The sequence below is a fragment of the Coturnix japonica genome, chromosome 12 (assembly GCF_001577835.2).
Source record: "Coturnix japonica isolate 7356 chromosome 12, Coturnix japonica 2.1, whole genome shotgun sequence".
NCBI lineage: Eukaryota > Metazoa > Chordata > Aves > Galliformes > Phasianidae > Coturnix > Coturnix japonica.
Genome location: NC_029527.1, coordinates 6,525,325 through 6,540,883, shown reverse-complemented (window position 1 = coordinate 6,540,883; position 15,559 = coordinate 6,525,325). Strand labels below are relative to the sequence as shown.

Here is a 15,559-nt window from a genome sequence, read left to right as displayed (position 1 = left end):
TTAGGGAAGCGAGTAGAGCTGAGCTCACCCAAACTCAGCTGTGTAACTCACTGAGGCCAGACTCATCAGCAGCCAGCAATTAAGAGTTATCTGGCAGAGAGAACTACAAGGCACTCACATTCCTTCCCACAGCCCTCTCAGGCATTCAAATTATGGCTGTACAGAGCATGCTGTGGCCATACCTGAACTACCCCTATCCACCACCGTGCATTCCTGAGGAACACAGTGTTCTGGCAGCCTCTATGCCCCCAGCAGGGACTGCAGCTCCAAAGGGGTTCACACTTTGGTGTGGTACAGAGGGACCCGGTGCCACAAAGCACCAACCGCCCACCCCAGGAGCCAGCAGAGCTCCGGACAGATCTGTTACCCACAACCTACATAGCAGTGGGATTAAGCACAGCCCTGCCTGCAAGAACATGGACAGTCTGCACCAGCCTGAGCTCTGGCATCATCTGTTGTGCTCCAGCAGCAGAAACCAGCCCGTTCCTCCACGTCCTACAGCAGGAGATGGAGATGGGCTGGGGGGAGTGGAGTCCCTGCGAGGCAGGTGGGGTCATTATGGAAAGCGGCACAGAAAGCACACACTGCGGCTCCTCGGGAGGGCAAGTTACAGAAAGCACGGGCTCGTCCCATAAGGAGCAGTACGGTTTGGAACACAGCATGGTTCTGCAGCAGCATCGCACCGCCCATGTGCACGGCCCTTGGGGGGGGCAAAAGTCCGGCTCAGAGAGAACAATTAAAAGAACTCACCAATGGACACCAGTTTGATCCTCTCCCTCTCCAGGAACTCCAGCGCCACTGAGACGTTCTCGAGCTTCATCTGGCTGAAGGTGGGCCGCTGGTGGTACTTGCGGTACATGCGCTTCTGGCTGAGCACCTCGAGCAGCGCGATGAGCCGCAGCCCGTCGCCCAGGTCGTGCTGCAGGTTCCCGATGCTCTTGTTGACGCACTTGAGGTGCTCGTTGCACCAGCGCGTGAACGTGTTCTGCTGGATCTTCTTCCACGGCGCATCCTCCGCCAGGTCCTTCTCGGTGGCCGGCATCTCTCCGTCGGGATCGGCCGCTCTGCGCCCTCCCTGGCCCCGCGCCTGCGTGCTCATGGCGCTGCCCCGCTCCGCCCCCGCCGCTCCGCCCCGGTCCCGCCCGGCTGCACCGCCCGCCGCCTGCGGGCAGAGACAACGAGACTCAACGAGAGCGGGGAGAGCGCGGCGCTCAGCGGCCGCCCGGAGCCTGTCGGTGCCGCCGCCCCGATGCTCCGCCCGGACACAACACGCTGCTCCGCTCCGCTCCGCTCTGTGCCGCCGCCCGCCCGGCACTGATGGGCCCCGCGCCGCCGCCCGGCCTTTATCCGGAGGGAGCGGCACGCCCTCGGCTGCATCACCCTCCGCACCCCGCAGAGCCGGGATGGGCCGGGCCGGGGCTTCGGGGGGGCAGGACCTGGTCCGGGAATGACCCCGGGGCGGTAACGCGGGGCAGGGGGTGCAGCCCCCACGGTACAAAGGCAGGGCCGGGGGTGTGACCTCGTGTTACTGAACGGGCGGTCGGGGCTGCAGCCCCCGTGGCGCTAATGGAGGTGCGGGAATGTGGTCCCTATGGCCCTAATGCACAACTAGAGGTGCGGGGCTGTGGTCCCTATGGCCCTAATGCACAACTAATGGATGTGCGGGGCTGTGGTCCCTATGGCCCTAATGCACAACTAGAGGTGCGGGGCTGTGGTCCCTATGGCCCTAACGCACAACTAAAGGTGCGGCCCCCATAAGTGGTAACGCATGGCCTGTGTGCACCCCCCGTAGCGGTGATGCACAGCCGGGGTACTGACCCATGGTACTAACGGGTGGCCGGGGTGCAGCCCTATGGCACTGCTGCATGTCTGGGGGTTGCAGCCCCGTGGTGTTCAGGTGCCGCTCACATCTCGGGGTGCGGGCACGTTGCTCAGCTCTGCGGGGGGCTCTGGGGGTCGGTCGTAGCGGTGCGGAGCCGCTGGCACAGGGCGGGCAGGGCGAGGAGCAGCACGCCCTGCGCTGAGCAACGCGCTGCTCTTATCAACAGCTCAAACAAAACGTAAACTTCAAAAAGCAACCAAGTAAGGCTCGAATTCTCGGGGGTTTCTCCTTTTTTTTTTTTTTTTTTTTTTTTTTTTTTTCCATTTTTTGTGACTGATTTCCTGGCCGGCCCCTCCCTGCCGACATACAGACTGGGACTTGCCGCTGACTCATTGATGACAGCAAAAAAAGTCAACAGAGCTGCCCCATCTGCGCGCTCCGCGGGAGCTGCCGAGCCGTCCCATGACCCCGAGCCGCTCGGTGCTGCCATCGGGGAGGTGTCCCCCCGTGTCCCACGGCCCCGTGCCCACCCCGCACACTTACGGCTGCTCCTGGCACAGCTCCGCTGGCGTCGGGTGATTTGGCTGCGTGTCCCCGCTCACACACCGAGGGATGGGAGCCTGCCGGAGGAGTGAACCCATTAACACGCAGTCAATAAATCTAATTAAATTAAATGACCGTAGCCACCCTCCACTAAAATGAGAAGACAGCTTTCCGATGATTCTACCCGAGAGCTCTGCTCTAATGTCTTTATCACCCTGTGGCACCGTGGTTTTGCTGTGCAGACTCTATTTGATAGATCTGTTCATGGCAGGTGGGGAAGGAGTGAGGATGGAGGCTGAGTGAGGTGGGACACACATCTGAGCTCCCATTGCTCCCAGACAACAAGCAGCACCGGCTCCTTCTCTAGGAATGTCTCAGATACATCACATGGCACCACAGTGCTGGTCCAACCCAGCTGGTGCTGGCTGGGAGCAGTGGGTGAGCCTCCTGCAAGGGCTGTTCTCCACTTCATCTCTTGATAGATGCTAATTGCATATTGACTTTGGCCTGGGCTGGGTCTATTAGCAACCACCCTACATCCGGACTAGCAGATTGCTTGTAACACTTTAATTTTAGTTCCTTTCCCCTCCAGCACACAGCAATGCTCTCTAACGACGCTGTGCCCGGGCCTCGCTGCAAGCTGGGTCCTCTGCAGCCCATGGGAGAGGCCAGGTCAGGCTGCTCTGGGGTCACATCTGGCCTGGAAACCAGCTTTGGTTTGAAATTAAACATTTTAGTGTAAGTGAACACATGTTTTGAGTTTTATCAGGAGCCAGAGAAGTGAAAACAAGCTACCCCATGGATCTGTCCTTGCTGGAATACCATCCCAGCACTGTGTATTATTACAGATGAACTGATGTGTGCCCTGCAGAATGTGTATTTGTACAGATAAATGTTTGTGTGATCACATGTACGTGTGCAGAGAGAGGGGAGGTGATTTCAACACCACACACTGCAGTCAATGCTTTTTTCTTGCCCTGTCTGACAAGGAACTTTCCATCACGGCTCTTCCTTTGCTCATTAGATGCAGATATAAGGAAGGAAGAACACTGTCATGCCTTGTCAGTGGTTTCAGAGAAGCAGCAGTGCTTTAAAAATATTTTCCTCCCTCTTTAAGATAATTTGCTGCAAGAATAGGCTTTGAAAGGCCCTTTTTGTTCAACAACAGAGGTTCTCCACTGCCCTGCATCCACTGTTCTGCCAGAGGGCTGCTCTGAGTATTCTGCAGATGCAGCACTGACAAACAGGAGGAGACGTGATGGCACTTGTGTCTTCACTTGTTGCAAATAGACACCGCAAACTGACCCAAAAAAAAGAGCATGGCAGCAGGTGGGGGGAGTTCACAAGAACATCAGTTAAGCTTGAGAGGTCCATAAAAGCTGGCCAGCCTTCATAGGGCTGCTGCACTTGGAGAAGCATTGATAACCCTTCATGGACATCAAACCTCAGCACTCACTACCCATCCCCAATCTCAGTGCCCTGCAGTTGTGCTGTGGGACCCACGGCTGTGCTGCTGGAGCGTGCTGGCAGTGGGTGCAGCAGCTCTGACTGCTGGCTGTGCGTGCAGGATGGGACTTTCTGCACCTCCCTTGCAAAAGCAGAAGGGTGTGGGAGTGCTGGCATGGCTGTGCTGACACAGAGCGTGATGGTGACTAACGGGGTCTGCTCCCCAGCAACCAAGCACATCCTGGCCTCGTGACAATGTGCATCTGCCTCTTCTGAACTGGGACTCCCCATGAGATACCCTCCATCTGGGGCACTGGGTATGTCTGCTGCCCTATGCCTTACTCAGCAACAGTTTACTTTGGTGATAGAAGAACAAAGGTCAGAATTAACACCTTCTGAGGCTGCACAACCCCACAGCCCCAGCTCAGCCAAGGCATCACGCGTGGCATCACCCTGCTGCCACCAGGGCTTTGTCCTCCTGCCCCAAGCTTCCCAAGCACACTGCACCTTTCCTCCTCCCCATGCACTATTTGCTGAGTTTCAGAAGACAATAGAAGTGTTATTTCTCTATTGATGAAGCAGTCATTAGGCCTCTCCTTTCCTTACCACGAGCTCAACCAAGCCGAGCGAAGCCGAGGCACGCCGTTCAAGTCAAAGCATGAATTCAATGGGTTGCGTCATGGGCTGCATTTCCTTATTCAGCAGCAAAGTTCTGCGTTATACAAATATTGGTAGGACATCTGATACGACTTGTTCTGAGGTTTTCCAGCCTTTTTTTTTCCCCCTCCTCCCTTTGTTATCTGGGATTGTGAAGACAGCAGTGTGGGAGCACACAGCGATCGTTCAATCCAAATGGGGCAGAGGGATGTCTACCAGAGAGAATGCTCTAGAAAAATGCTGGGAAATGCAAGACTTTGCCCTGGAAATCCATCATTTGCCCACTTAGGCAATGGTTGCTTGCAGTAGCAGTTGTGTGGGGGGCACTTTTTCATCTCCCCGTGCTTGGAAGAACACGATTTTTCTTCTGTGCGTAGAGGTCTCGCTGCATTATGTATGTATGCAGAAGCTGGAAATGGTGCCAGGAGCAGCCATCCATCTGGCAAACACGGGGCTGTGCCAGAACTCACAGCGCTGCATCCCAGGGAGCCTTGCAGCTGGGATTTAAGGCTGTTTCTGACACGGGCTGGAAGTGGCCCACTAGCAAGTCTGCTCCTGCGCTTTCCTGTCCCGTGGCAGCTGAGATCAGGGAGGCAACTGCACTGGGACCTGCCTGGCATGTGCTGGATGAGGAGGGATGGGCATTCCCTGGAAGCGTGTCTCATTTGGGAATTCACCTCTTCTCTTATCCCAAACCTGCTCACTGCTGGTTCCTATGGCAGTGCTGCCAAGCTCATCCTTTTTTCTGGGTGCGTAAGGAGCAGAAGGGGAACTGACATCTGAGGAAGAGTGTGTTTCATTTACTTCCATTCTCTGAATGTGGTTTTAAGTGAGAAATGTGCTCCGTGAGTCATGGGTGGGCATCCCTCTCTTTGCAGAACCTCATTTCAGCCCCCCAGACCCCTCCAGGACGCAGAGCACGGTGCAGCACCCTCAGCTCAGCAGCCCTCGACAAGTCAACAAACGATTTCAAATAGTAACTCGCTTTCAAAATAGCTCAGGATCTGATTTCACGAGCTGTGAAGCCAGAGCTGATACAAGAAGCACAATGCCCCAGTGTGCATCTAATCGTGGCTTCCTGCCCGTATCAGATTGCTGCAGGCGCTGTGGTTACCTCCAGCTTTACCTACTACTCCTATTTGCATTCAGATTAACCGCAGCTCTCTCGCTAAGATGGCATGCATGCTTTCTGGAGTTTGAGCTCTCCTTCCGCTTTTACTCCGTCAGTCGGAGTTCCTAAGAAAGATGGTGTGAAATCATACCACATCTCACCCCTGCCAGCCCCACAGGTTGCTTTAACCTGGGATAGAGATGAATCATGGAATCATTAAGGCAGGAAAGACCACTAAGATCATGTAGTCCAAGCATCGACCCATTGCCTGTGACAGCTCTAGACCATGATACACGCTGCCTTTGGCCACTCTCAGCTGGGTGAAGCACAGGGAGGAACACTCTCCAAGGGAACACAATTCCAAGCAATTCAAATCCCTTCTGTGTAGCATAATATTGTTGAGCTACAGGCAGCTGAAAGCAGGGGGTCATTCAGTGATCCCTGCGCTGCTCTCCTGACGGTGAGTAATCAATCAACCCAAAGAATACTTTAAATGGTTTTGCTTTCTGCAAAAGGCTGACGTCATTCTTTTTCTCTTAATATTTCTCACAAAACATATTCTGAGACAGAAACAAGAAGCCTGAAGGCCACTGGCTGCTGTGCAAGCTGCTTTATGAGCCCCTCGGAGGGCCGATAAGGCTCTGCTGGAGCGCGGGGACACAATGGCAGCACATTGTTCTGCTGTTCAGCCATGAGGTGCTGGCACCTGGGCTCCATCCAGCCCAGCAATTAGCGTGTTTGACTTCCTGCACAAATGGCTCTATGTATGGGAGGCCACATATCTGGGGGCATTTCTCAGCTCAAAAGGGAGCAACCCTTTAAAACACAATATTGCAGTGGCCGGCCTCAAGCCAGCACCCCTTCCATGTGATTGCTGCTAATGCTAATCATTGAATCATTAAGGTTGGAAGAGACTGCTAAGATCATGTAATCCATCCATGTTAATGTCAGTGTCACAGCAATGTCCTATGGCTCAGCTCTACCCCGCAGCGCCCTGTGATAGGAGGACAGTTGCAGGGCAAAGCCTGTGACTTTCACGTCTCTGCTGCAAAAATTGCTGCCTGGCTTTTGCAAAGCAACTCCAAGGGCACCAGCTCAGAACAATGCAGGCTCCTGGGGGATGGCAGCATCGGGGCAGTGCTGCTGGTGGAGGCAGCAGCTGTGCCTGCTGCTCTGTGTGCCTGCAGAGCTGAAAAGGGAGATGATGACAACAACAAGCTGGACCACACGCTGTTGGACTGAAAGGGACCAAAACATAAAAACAGATCCCTTTCAGTCAGACTCCTGTGCATCTCAAAGGGCAGTTCAGCCTTACTGGGGTAATGGGCACAGCCCTGCTCGGCAGACATCTGGCACAGTGCTCCCAGCAAGGAACGTCTGCTTCGTAAACCATTTGTTCTCCTGCTCCCTGCTCCCTCCCAACAGAGCAGCTGGTGGAGGGGAAATCACCCTTGTGGTCCTGCTAACCTGGAGGGAGCAAGAACAAAGTGCAATGGGGTCGGGGTATGGCTTGAGGCCCTTTTTGGAGAGTGGTCCCCACAGCCTTGTCCTGGATGCCTCATTGCTACAACAGAGAGGGAAAAGGGAAAGGCAGAGTCGGCAGCTCTGGGTAGGTGACTTCAGCCTAACAGGGCTTGCAACAGCACAGAGGTGGCCCAGCCATGCCCATGAATAGCAGAGCCCTGGGGCCCCACCATTGCCCTCTCTGAGGCACCAAGCAGCACACGGGCACGGTGTGGGCACCAGGTTCCTCCCATGTTGCCTTCTGGGTGACTGCCAGCCCCTCTAGCAACACCAGGAGCACAAAGCAGCATAAAGCACACTCAGCTGCCAGCCTGGGAGAACAAAGGGACACGGCTCCATGGCCCAGCACGGCAGGTCAGCAGTGGGGCTGTGGGTGGGAAGGAAGGGATGAACACCCTGCCCGGTGCCCCAGGAGTCTCAAACCCCCAGTGAAATATTCTGCAATGCTGCCATCTACTGCCACCGTGCCCAGGGACAGGGACGGCTGCGGGCAGCACCGGGACATCGCAGGGCTCACACCAAAGCTTTCTATGGCTTCTCCTTGCAGCATGGGACCAGCCATTGCAGAACTTGTGCTCAGCTCAGTTCGGTGGGATCCCACACACCGCAGCGGGGACTCTCAGCCCAAAGCAGGCGGGGAGCTGGGCTGCTCTCCCCATGCCTTGAGAAAGGCAGCAGCTCGGCGGGAGGCAGGGAAGGGGATGTGCTGCCCCTGCTGCGCCTGGGAATATCTCCTAATGCCGCAGGAATGCGGTTATGTCATGGCGAGTCCCCCACACGCCCTGCCACTGCCTCGCGGCAATCCGCCAGCGCCGGGGCTGGGGAGCATCCTGATGGCGGGGCAAGGGGTGTAAATCCCAATGATCGGCCGCCACATGCCATGGGGCCACGGCTGGGAGAGATACCTGTGTCTGTGTCAGCCCTGCCCGCGATGCTCCCTGGCAGCAATACGTCCACGGGAGGCAGAGCACAGCCAGGGCACAGCAGCTCTCCCACCGAGAGGCTGTTTGGGGAGATTTGTAGCTCTGTTTCTAGCAGAGGAGCTTTATGATTACAGAAAGAACATGGGATTTTTATGAGCAATTTTACAAATTAGCTTCTCAAATTGTTTGCAGCAGCACAAGTAACGCTGCGGTCATTAAAGTTCATAGAAAGTACCGAGTGCTGCTGCGCTGCTCAGGCCTCCCCCGTGCAGCAGGAACGGGGCCGCCAGCCCCAGCGCTGACCCCAAACACATTTACGGGGGGGACAAGCAGGGAGCCGACCCAGCACAGACCCTGTAACAACATGGCCTTAAAAACAAATAACTAATTATTTCCATTCAACTCGTTTAATTTGGGCTCACAGAGAAATCCTGTTCATCCAATAGTCCAAAATATGTCACGTATTAGGAGCTAGAGAGTCCAACCCAATGAATGAGTCATCACCCAGTGGATGAAATCCCATCTCTTCATGGCTGCTCATAAATAAGACGAGCTCAACTTTATAGTAAGTCATAAGTAAACAATGAACTATACGAAAATCAGAGTCAGCTGTGCTGTAACTGCATGGGCACTGTGCCCATGCCGAAATGAGAAGTGAATGCGATACCATCGCTGTCTGCTCCGGAGGCTGAACACGGGGCCACGGCCCAGCAGGGCTGCAGTGAACATGGAAGGGTGAGCACCCGGACCTGCTGGGGTGATGGAGCTGCCCAGCTTCAGATCCCTCCTGCTCCTCCCCTGGGGCTTCCAGCTTTCCTGGAGCAGCCCTTGAAGGCCTCCATGTCCCCATGGGTGATGTCCTGCTGCCACCAGGCCGTGCCCTGCTCCCCTTCAGCACAGCCAAGCAGGTCAGTCCACCATCCCACAGCCATAGGGCCAGGACAGTAGCTGCTGTGGTAAGGGGAGAGAGAACAAAAGACCATTTCCCTGGGAGCACAAAGCTCTGCCATGCCAAAATACACAGGGACTCACAGCCGCACAGCTGTCCCTGCAGAGCTGGGGCAGTGCAGGGCATCCCTCCTGCATCCATGTCCATAGCGCAGGCAGAACTCAGCCCCAGCTCTGCTCCCCAGGCCGTTTCCCCATTGGAAATTGGTTGTACTTCTTAATGAAGTCGTCAACCGATGCGTGATTCCCAGAAAGGAAATAACGTACAACTTGCATCAGTGAAGTGTCTCTTCTCATCCAACGGCCTTCCCAACCCTCCAGAAGAAATGGAGCTCCATGTTTTCCATATGAGCTGTCCTTGTCACCCCCAGCACTTTGTGTTCGGTTTTCCTTGGAGGAAAAAGGCCTCATGGTGCCACTTTCCTGGCACTCCGCATCTCTGGGTCCCTCACTCAGCACGTTCAGCATTAAATCAGAAAGCCTTAACTCACCCTCTAATGATCTGTTCGTTTCCAGATCCATATCCCCACCACGTGTTGCTGACAGCAGCTGGGCTTGGTGACAGCGGTGCTTTTCCCAGCCACGTCCATGGGATGTGTGCTGTGTATCCATGGGATGTGTGCTGTGTATCCATGGGATGTGTGCTGTGTTATGGGGCAGGGCACAGCCATGTGAGCTGTCACCAGCAACACAGTGGGAAGGCCGAGCATGGTTTATTTAGCACACACTCAATGTTGATGCTCAGTGCTCTTTGTTCCGAGCGTTATCACTTCAGCCTCCAGCTTTTCACCATGAGAAACAGCAAAAAGGATGGGTCCAGTTCTAAAAGGGTCTTCACATTTAGCACTGCTATGAAGCAGAGCCAGACCCCAGCACGTGGAGCTCTCAAAGGCTGTCCCTAACCCCTTATTCTTTTAGTTAAGATGCTTCATTTCATATTAATAGGCCTTTCTGTTGTGTTTAAAAGGCAGAGGAAAAGAGGAAAAAAAAAATCCCATTGTTCTCCCACGTGTTTGTTTTCACTACAAGTGCTAAGAGGAAAAGCCCTCTGCAAAAACAGGATGCAGCAGAGCCCTCTGCCCCGCAGCCCCCCGCACTCAGGGCACATTCCAGTGCTCATTGAGAGGCTATCGAAAGCCATAGGGAAGTGGAAACCATCAGGGGGAGTTTTATTACCCTCCTGAATGGGAGCAATGTGAAGTCCCTGATGAGCAAACCCTGGGCAAGCTCTGCTCCCCTTGGGCAAAGTGCCTACAAACACACAGCAGAACTTTCTCTTGGCTTATAGACAGTGGGGGGGCAGATGGGGTTGTCTGCAGGGTGAACCCCACTGCTGTGGGATGGCCTCGAGCCCAGTGGCTGCATGGCAAAGCCTGAGCACCCAATGATCCCACCCGCATCCCTGCTCAGCTGCCCCAAGGGGCTGAGCTCTGGGACCAGATAATGCCACCCAGACCAGATGCTCCCTCAGCCCCGTGCCCTGGGGTGCCCTCAGGTCCCTGTGTCACAATGTCAAGCTGCAGTGGCTTTTCCCAGCTCACCCAGCATCCTGTCCCCTCCCCATCCTGACCCCACATCCCCCACTGGGTTCTGCACTGCCATAAGCCAGAGCTTCGATTCTAGCCAGGAACACATCCTGGGCTCTGGGCTCTGGCAGCTGTGGGCAGCCAAGGGCAGCAGAGCTCTTTTGACCGAAGTCCCATGCAGCCTGCACACAACCTAATGCTGAGCAACCCTCTGCCCGGCTTCAGACACCAAAGGTACGGCGCTGTCATTGTGAAAATGAAAACCGTGAAGCTCAAACTAAAGGGAAATATTCTGTCTGGTTTGTTTCTAAGGAAAAGCACACAGTGGTGAGAGGCTGGAGGGCTCTCTTTGGGGTGGGGGGAACACTACGCTGGCTTAATTCCCTTGGGATGCAGAGCTACTTGCATTCCTTGTGCTGAGGGCAGCGCCTGTTTCTTCAGTGGAAACAACCATCCTGATTCAGCCCTGAGTTCTGAGCAACATGAATTGCTATTGGGATGGGCTCTGAGCACCTGATGGAGCTGTAGGTGTCCCTGCTCATCACAGGGCAGCTGGACCAGACGGCCTGTAATGCTCCCTCCCAACTCAAAGGATTCTTTGATTCTAACCAGTCATTGCATTTTACAGTGCAAATCACACAATGAATGTTTAAGCGAAAACCTTCGGCAAGACATCACTGCTTTACTATTGCAGAACAAATGGGGTCCAACCTACAGCCCTGTGTCTTTGAGCCAGCAGCTCTGCCTCCATCCAATGAATCAACGACCACAGCGCAGCCCGACGGTGCGATTTCAGCCCCCAAAATCACCTTCCATTCATAACGAGCTCTTCCATTGTTTAGAAAACGCGCCCAAACAGCCCGTGCCGTTCCCGTTCCCTGGTGAACTGCCCGTCAAACGAGGCGAAGATAACAGCCCCCATCCAGCGCCCCTTCCCCCAAAGCACCAAGTAACCCCGCTCATCCCCCCTCGCTGTTTGCGATGGTTTCTCCCACCGAGCCGCAACGCGACCCCCGAGCCCCAGCAGCGGTCCCGTCCCGTCCCGTCCCGTCCCGTCCCGTCCCGTCCCGTCCCGTCCCGGTGTATCCCCGCTGCCCGCCCCGCACCTACCGGGCTGCTCCGGTTCCTCCGCTCCGCTCTCTCCGCCGCCGCCCAGCTCCGCCGATCCCACACTCCGGCAGCGGGGCGGGTTCAGCCCCTCCCGGGGCTCCCGTCGGGGGGCCGGGCTGCGCCTGGGGCTGCGGAGCGCGGAGGTTGTGCCTCGGGCAGCGCCGAGCCTGACATTCTCCCACCGTTCCTGGGGCTGGGAGACCTCCTGCACCTCTTATACCTGGGGAGGGAAGGGGGAAGAACTCGGACAGCACTATTCGAGATGATTTTTTTTCTCCTTCAAGGCTGGAAATTGCTTCTGGCAGAGGAAGGAGCCCACTCTGCGAGGGCAGCCCTGAAACAGAATCGTCTGAACTGGAAGGGGCTGTTAAAGGCCATCTGGTCCGACCCCCCTGCAATGAACAGTGGCACCCACAGCTCCATCAGGTGCTCAGAGCCCATCCAGCCTTTCCTTGGCTGTCTGCAGGGATGGGGCACCTGGAGCCTGCGGTGTGAAGGAAAACCCGCTGCTGGTTGGCTCCGTTTGTGACAATCAGAACTCAGAGCACATTTCTGGTTCTGTGGAGCACATTGACAAACACAGGCTGTTCAGCTTTGTACCCAGACAAGGTGGCTCAGGTCACAGAGGAACAGCCAAGGCCAACTTGGGCCCTGTATGGCTGCAGCACAGCTCCAGGGGCTGTATCTCACTGACCCACCTCTCACTTGGGCTCAAGGACTCTCACATGTTGGCATTCATCAGGAACAGTTAACAAAAACACCCCATTTTTTGTTAAGAACACAATTTTTTATTTAAAAAAAGATTAGTGTTCTTTTTTCTCTCCGTCCAGCCCCAAGTGTCAGTTGTTTTGATATGGGAACAGGCTTGATTCTGACTTCCCACCCAACCAGCAGCCCAAAGAAGCTCCTCACAGAAGGGGCAGAGGTAGGACAGGCTTCTCAGATGCCATTTGCTTTGATTTCCTAAGAACTGATTTGAACAGCGACAGAAGCTGCATCAAGCACAGCCAGCAGCAGGGCCAGGCCCCGCTAAGCCTCACAGACTCTTTCAAGTCGGTCTGAAAACCTTCTTGTTAATCACAATAATTGCATGAGAACCCATCAGGAAATTCTAAAACACTCTAAATGAAAGCTTGGCACCACAAAGCCACCATCTCAGCTTAAAAACAGCTGATGTCCATCCGGAGCGGTGGGAAAGTTTGGTGCAGGGCAGCGGGGGCAGCAATAAATATTTTGTTTAAAGTAAAAACACATTTGTACGTGTGCAGGGCTCCCATCACACGCTGCTCTGTGCATGGTGGGCTGAGGGCTCGCAGGGAAAGCTGAGCTGTGCCTCTGGTGGGGCTGCACCCACAGCTGGGGATTCGGAGGGCTGAAGGTGGGTTCTGGTTTTGTAACATCTACCTGCAAAGTCAATGATGGGTTTCATCCTGGGAATGAAGTCTGTGCTGATAAACGCGTCCTTTGAAAGTTGAGCTGTTCAGAAATGAAAAGGAATAAGGAAGGGAGAGATGCAGTGGTGGGATGAGCGATGGCCTCCACGCTGACAAACAGCTGCTGGATGGACATGGCAGCACAGAGCTCAGAGCTCTCTGGGAGGTGCAGGGGGGCTGGACCGGATGGCATTTGAGGGACCCTTCCAACTCAAAGGATTCTGTGATTCTATGATTCTTTGATTCTTATAGCAACAACACATTTACCAGCACTGAGTGTTGGAGCAGAGCAGCAATGGTGTTCTCCCACCACTTGCTCATGAGCAGCACCATTTGGATGGAGGGAGCTGATGACTTTGACACAACACCTGACTGCTGGGGGAAGGAGTGTGGCTGAATTTAAGTTCAACGTGGGGTGAGGGCACCTTCCTCCAACCCCTCCAAAGAACTGGAGAAGCCCAAGGAGAGCCAAGGGCACAGAACCCAGTGGGGAGCAGTGACTGGAAGGGAGGCCCAGGAGCCGGGTTACAGCTGAACATCACGTGCAGTGTAATTAATCTAAATTAGCTCTTACTTTATAGCATTACCAGCCCGCAGCCGCAGCATGGGGTGATCTCCTCACAAGTTCCCAGGCTGGGGCCGGGCTGTGAGCTGGGTGAGCTCCAAACACGACGTCAGTGTGGGAAGCGGGGCCGTGACTCACCGGGTTCGTGCTGGCTGGGGGTGATGAGCCCATGGCCGGCCCTTTCCACGGCCCCGCTCCATCAATCTCCTGGTTAAGCAGCTGCCAGTGGGGGAATTTCTCACAGAGCAGCAGGGGCCGTGCAGTAACTGCAGTAACCCTTGTGCTGATGGCCCGGATGTGATGCGGGGCCGCAGGGATTTGGGGCTTTTCCTGCTGGCTGTGGCGTCAGGCAGCTCATGGCTGGGGATGGATTTGGGGAATGGGACAACAAACACAACCGGGGACAGGGCGTCCAGTTACCACACAGCGACTTTACTCCATCCTTTGACTTTATTTTATATCCGTATTTCTTCAATATAATAGAATACAAGTTATTTTACAGAATGTATACAAACTATATCACAGTGCTTTACAGAGCAAAGCATGAAGTACATGGTAAAAACCAGGAGGAAAATGACGGGGTCCTCTGCACGGCCCAGCCCCACTGATTTACCTGCGGAAATTATTTGTCTCCCTACTCAGCCCACTTTAGAACTGCACCAGCCAACATCCTGCCCCAAGGCAGACACCAAAGCACCTTCCCCTCCTTGCAGGGAGGGCAGGGCTGGGGCTGCCCACGCTCAGCTCCCGTTGCTCTCCTCTCCATTTCTCACAAGCAGCAAAAAGCAGCAGGTTTTTGAGCATCGTAGTTATTCCCAAATCACCGCACATCCAAAAGGTAAAAAGAAGACAACCTGTCCTTCTCCCCAAGGATGAGCTTTTTTCCCCCTTTTTTTGTTGCATAACACACGGGTGGCCCCAGATAAATCACTGCATTTGGCAGCGCTGCATTTATGGAAGCAGTAAATCAATCACAGCTCTGCAGTAACAGAACCAGGGCAGGACGGGGACCTGTCTCCTCTGATGGCCTCTTGTTTTGCAGCTGCTTTGTGAGCACAGCTATGAGAAGCTCAGAACCATCACTCAGGATATTACGTGGTGTTGTAAGTGATGGATTGATGACTGCCATGTTGCACAGAATGGTGGTGGGTGCCCCGTCCCTGCACACAGCCAAGGTCAGACTGGTTGGGCTCTGAGCACCTGATGGAGCTGTGGGTGTCCCTGTTCATTGTGGGGCAGTGGGAGCAGATGGTCCTTAGGGCTCCCTTCCAACTCAAATGATTCTATGAGTGTGTCTCTAGGAAATAGCAGTGGAAGAAACAATGATGGGGAGGGCAGGGCTTTCTGGAGGTGCTATTGCTGGGGGTCACACAGCAATGGGGAGATAATGAGACAGAGCGAGGGGAACCCTGCTGCTGGGAGAACAGATTACAGATGGATCCCCAGAGTAATCCCTGCAGGAATCCTGGACAAACACAGACCTACGCAAACAACCAACACACAGCAACAAAAGGAGGGTACCAGCTACGCCTGCCTCACTGCGCAACGTCCCATGGAGAACAGGGCGCTCGCTTTGAAATTACTTCTAATGAGTAATAAGAATAATAAAACACCCATTTTCCATTCCCTAAGCTAACGGAATATATGTATAAGTTCACGGCATCTGTACAACAAGGCTGTGTGCAGAACACGTCTCCAAATATGGAAAGATCGGGTTCCCTTCCTGAAAGAGCAGAAGTGAACACACCCATGGCAGAGCTGACAATGGGCAGAGAAAGAGGGCAGGAAAACCTGTAGGAATAAGTTTCTGTCTGTATCACTTTAATTTGGAAACATAGGCCAAACATACGTTTGATGGGTAGGAAAAAAGTATGAGTGGACACGAACATAGAGACCTTTGGGACTACCTCCCCCCCTCATTCCTTTCACTCCAGTTCTCAAGCTGCCACAC

At 54.5% G+C, this 15,559-nt stretch overlaps 1 protein-coding gene across 1 annotated transcript; it reads right to left on the bottom strand.

The window, feature by feature from the left end:
* Positions 1 to 721: 721 nt before the first annotated feature.
* LOC107319867 (filamin-B-like) lies at positions 722 to 11,822 on the bottom strand. Its single transcript, XM_032447353.1, has 3 exons — positions 11,611 to 11,822; positions 2,366 to 2,442; positions 722 to 1,162 (listed from the first exon to the last, which is right to left on the bottom strand). The coding sequence occupies exon 3, from the start codon at positions 1,097 to 1,099 to the stop codon at positions 737 to 739; it is 363 nt and encodes a 120-aa protein (XP_032303244.1). The 5' UTR covers positions 1,100 to 1,162; positions 2,366 to 2,442; positions 11,611 to 11,822; the 3' UTR covers positions 722 to 736.
* Between the last annotated feature and the right edge of the window lie 3,737 nt (positions 11,823 to 15,559).

What these genes read in the sequence shown, in the direction of transcription:
- LOC107319867 (XM_032447353.1), bottom strand. Translation starts at nt 1,099, where the DNA reads ATGAGCACGCAGGCGCGGGGCCAGGGAGGGCGCAGAGCGGCCGATCCC.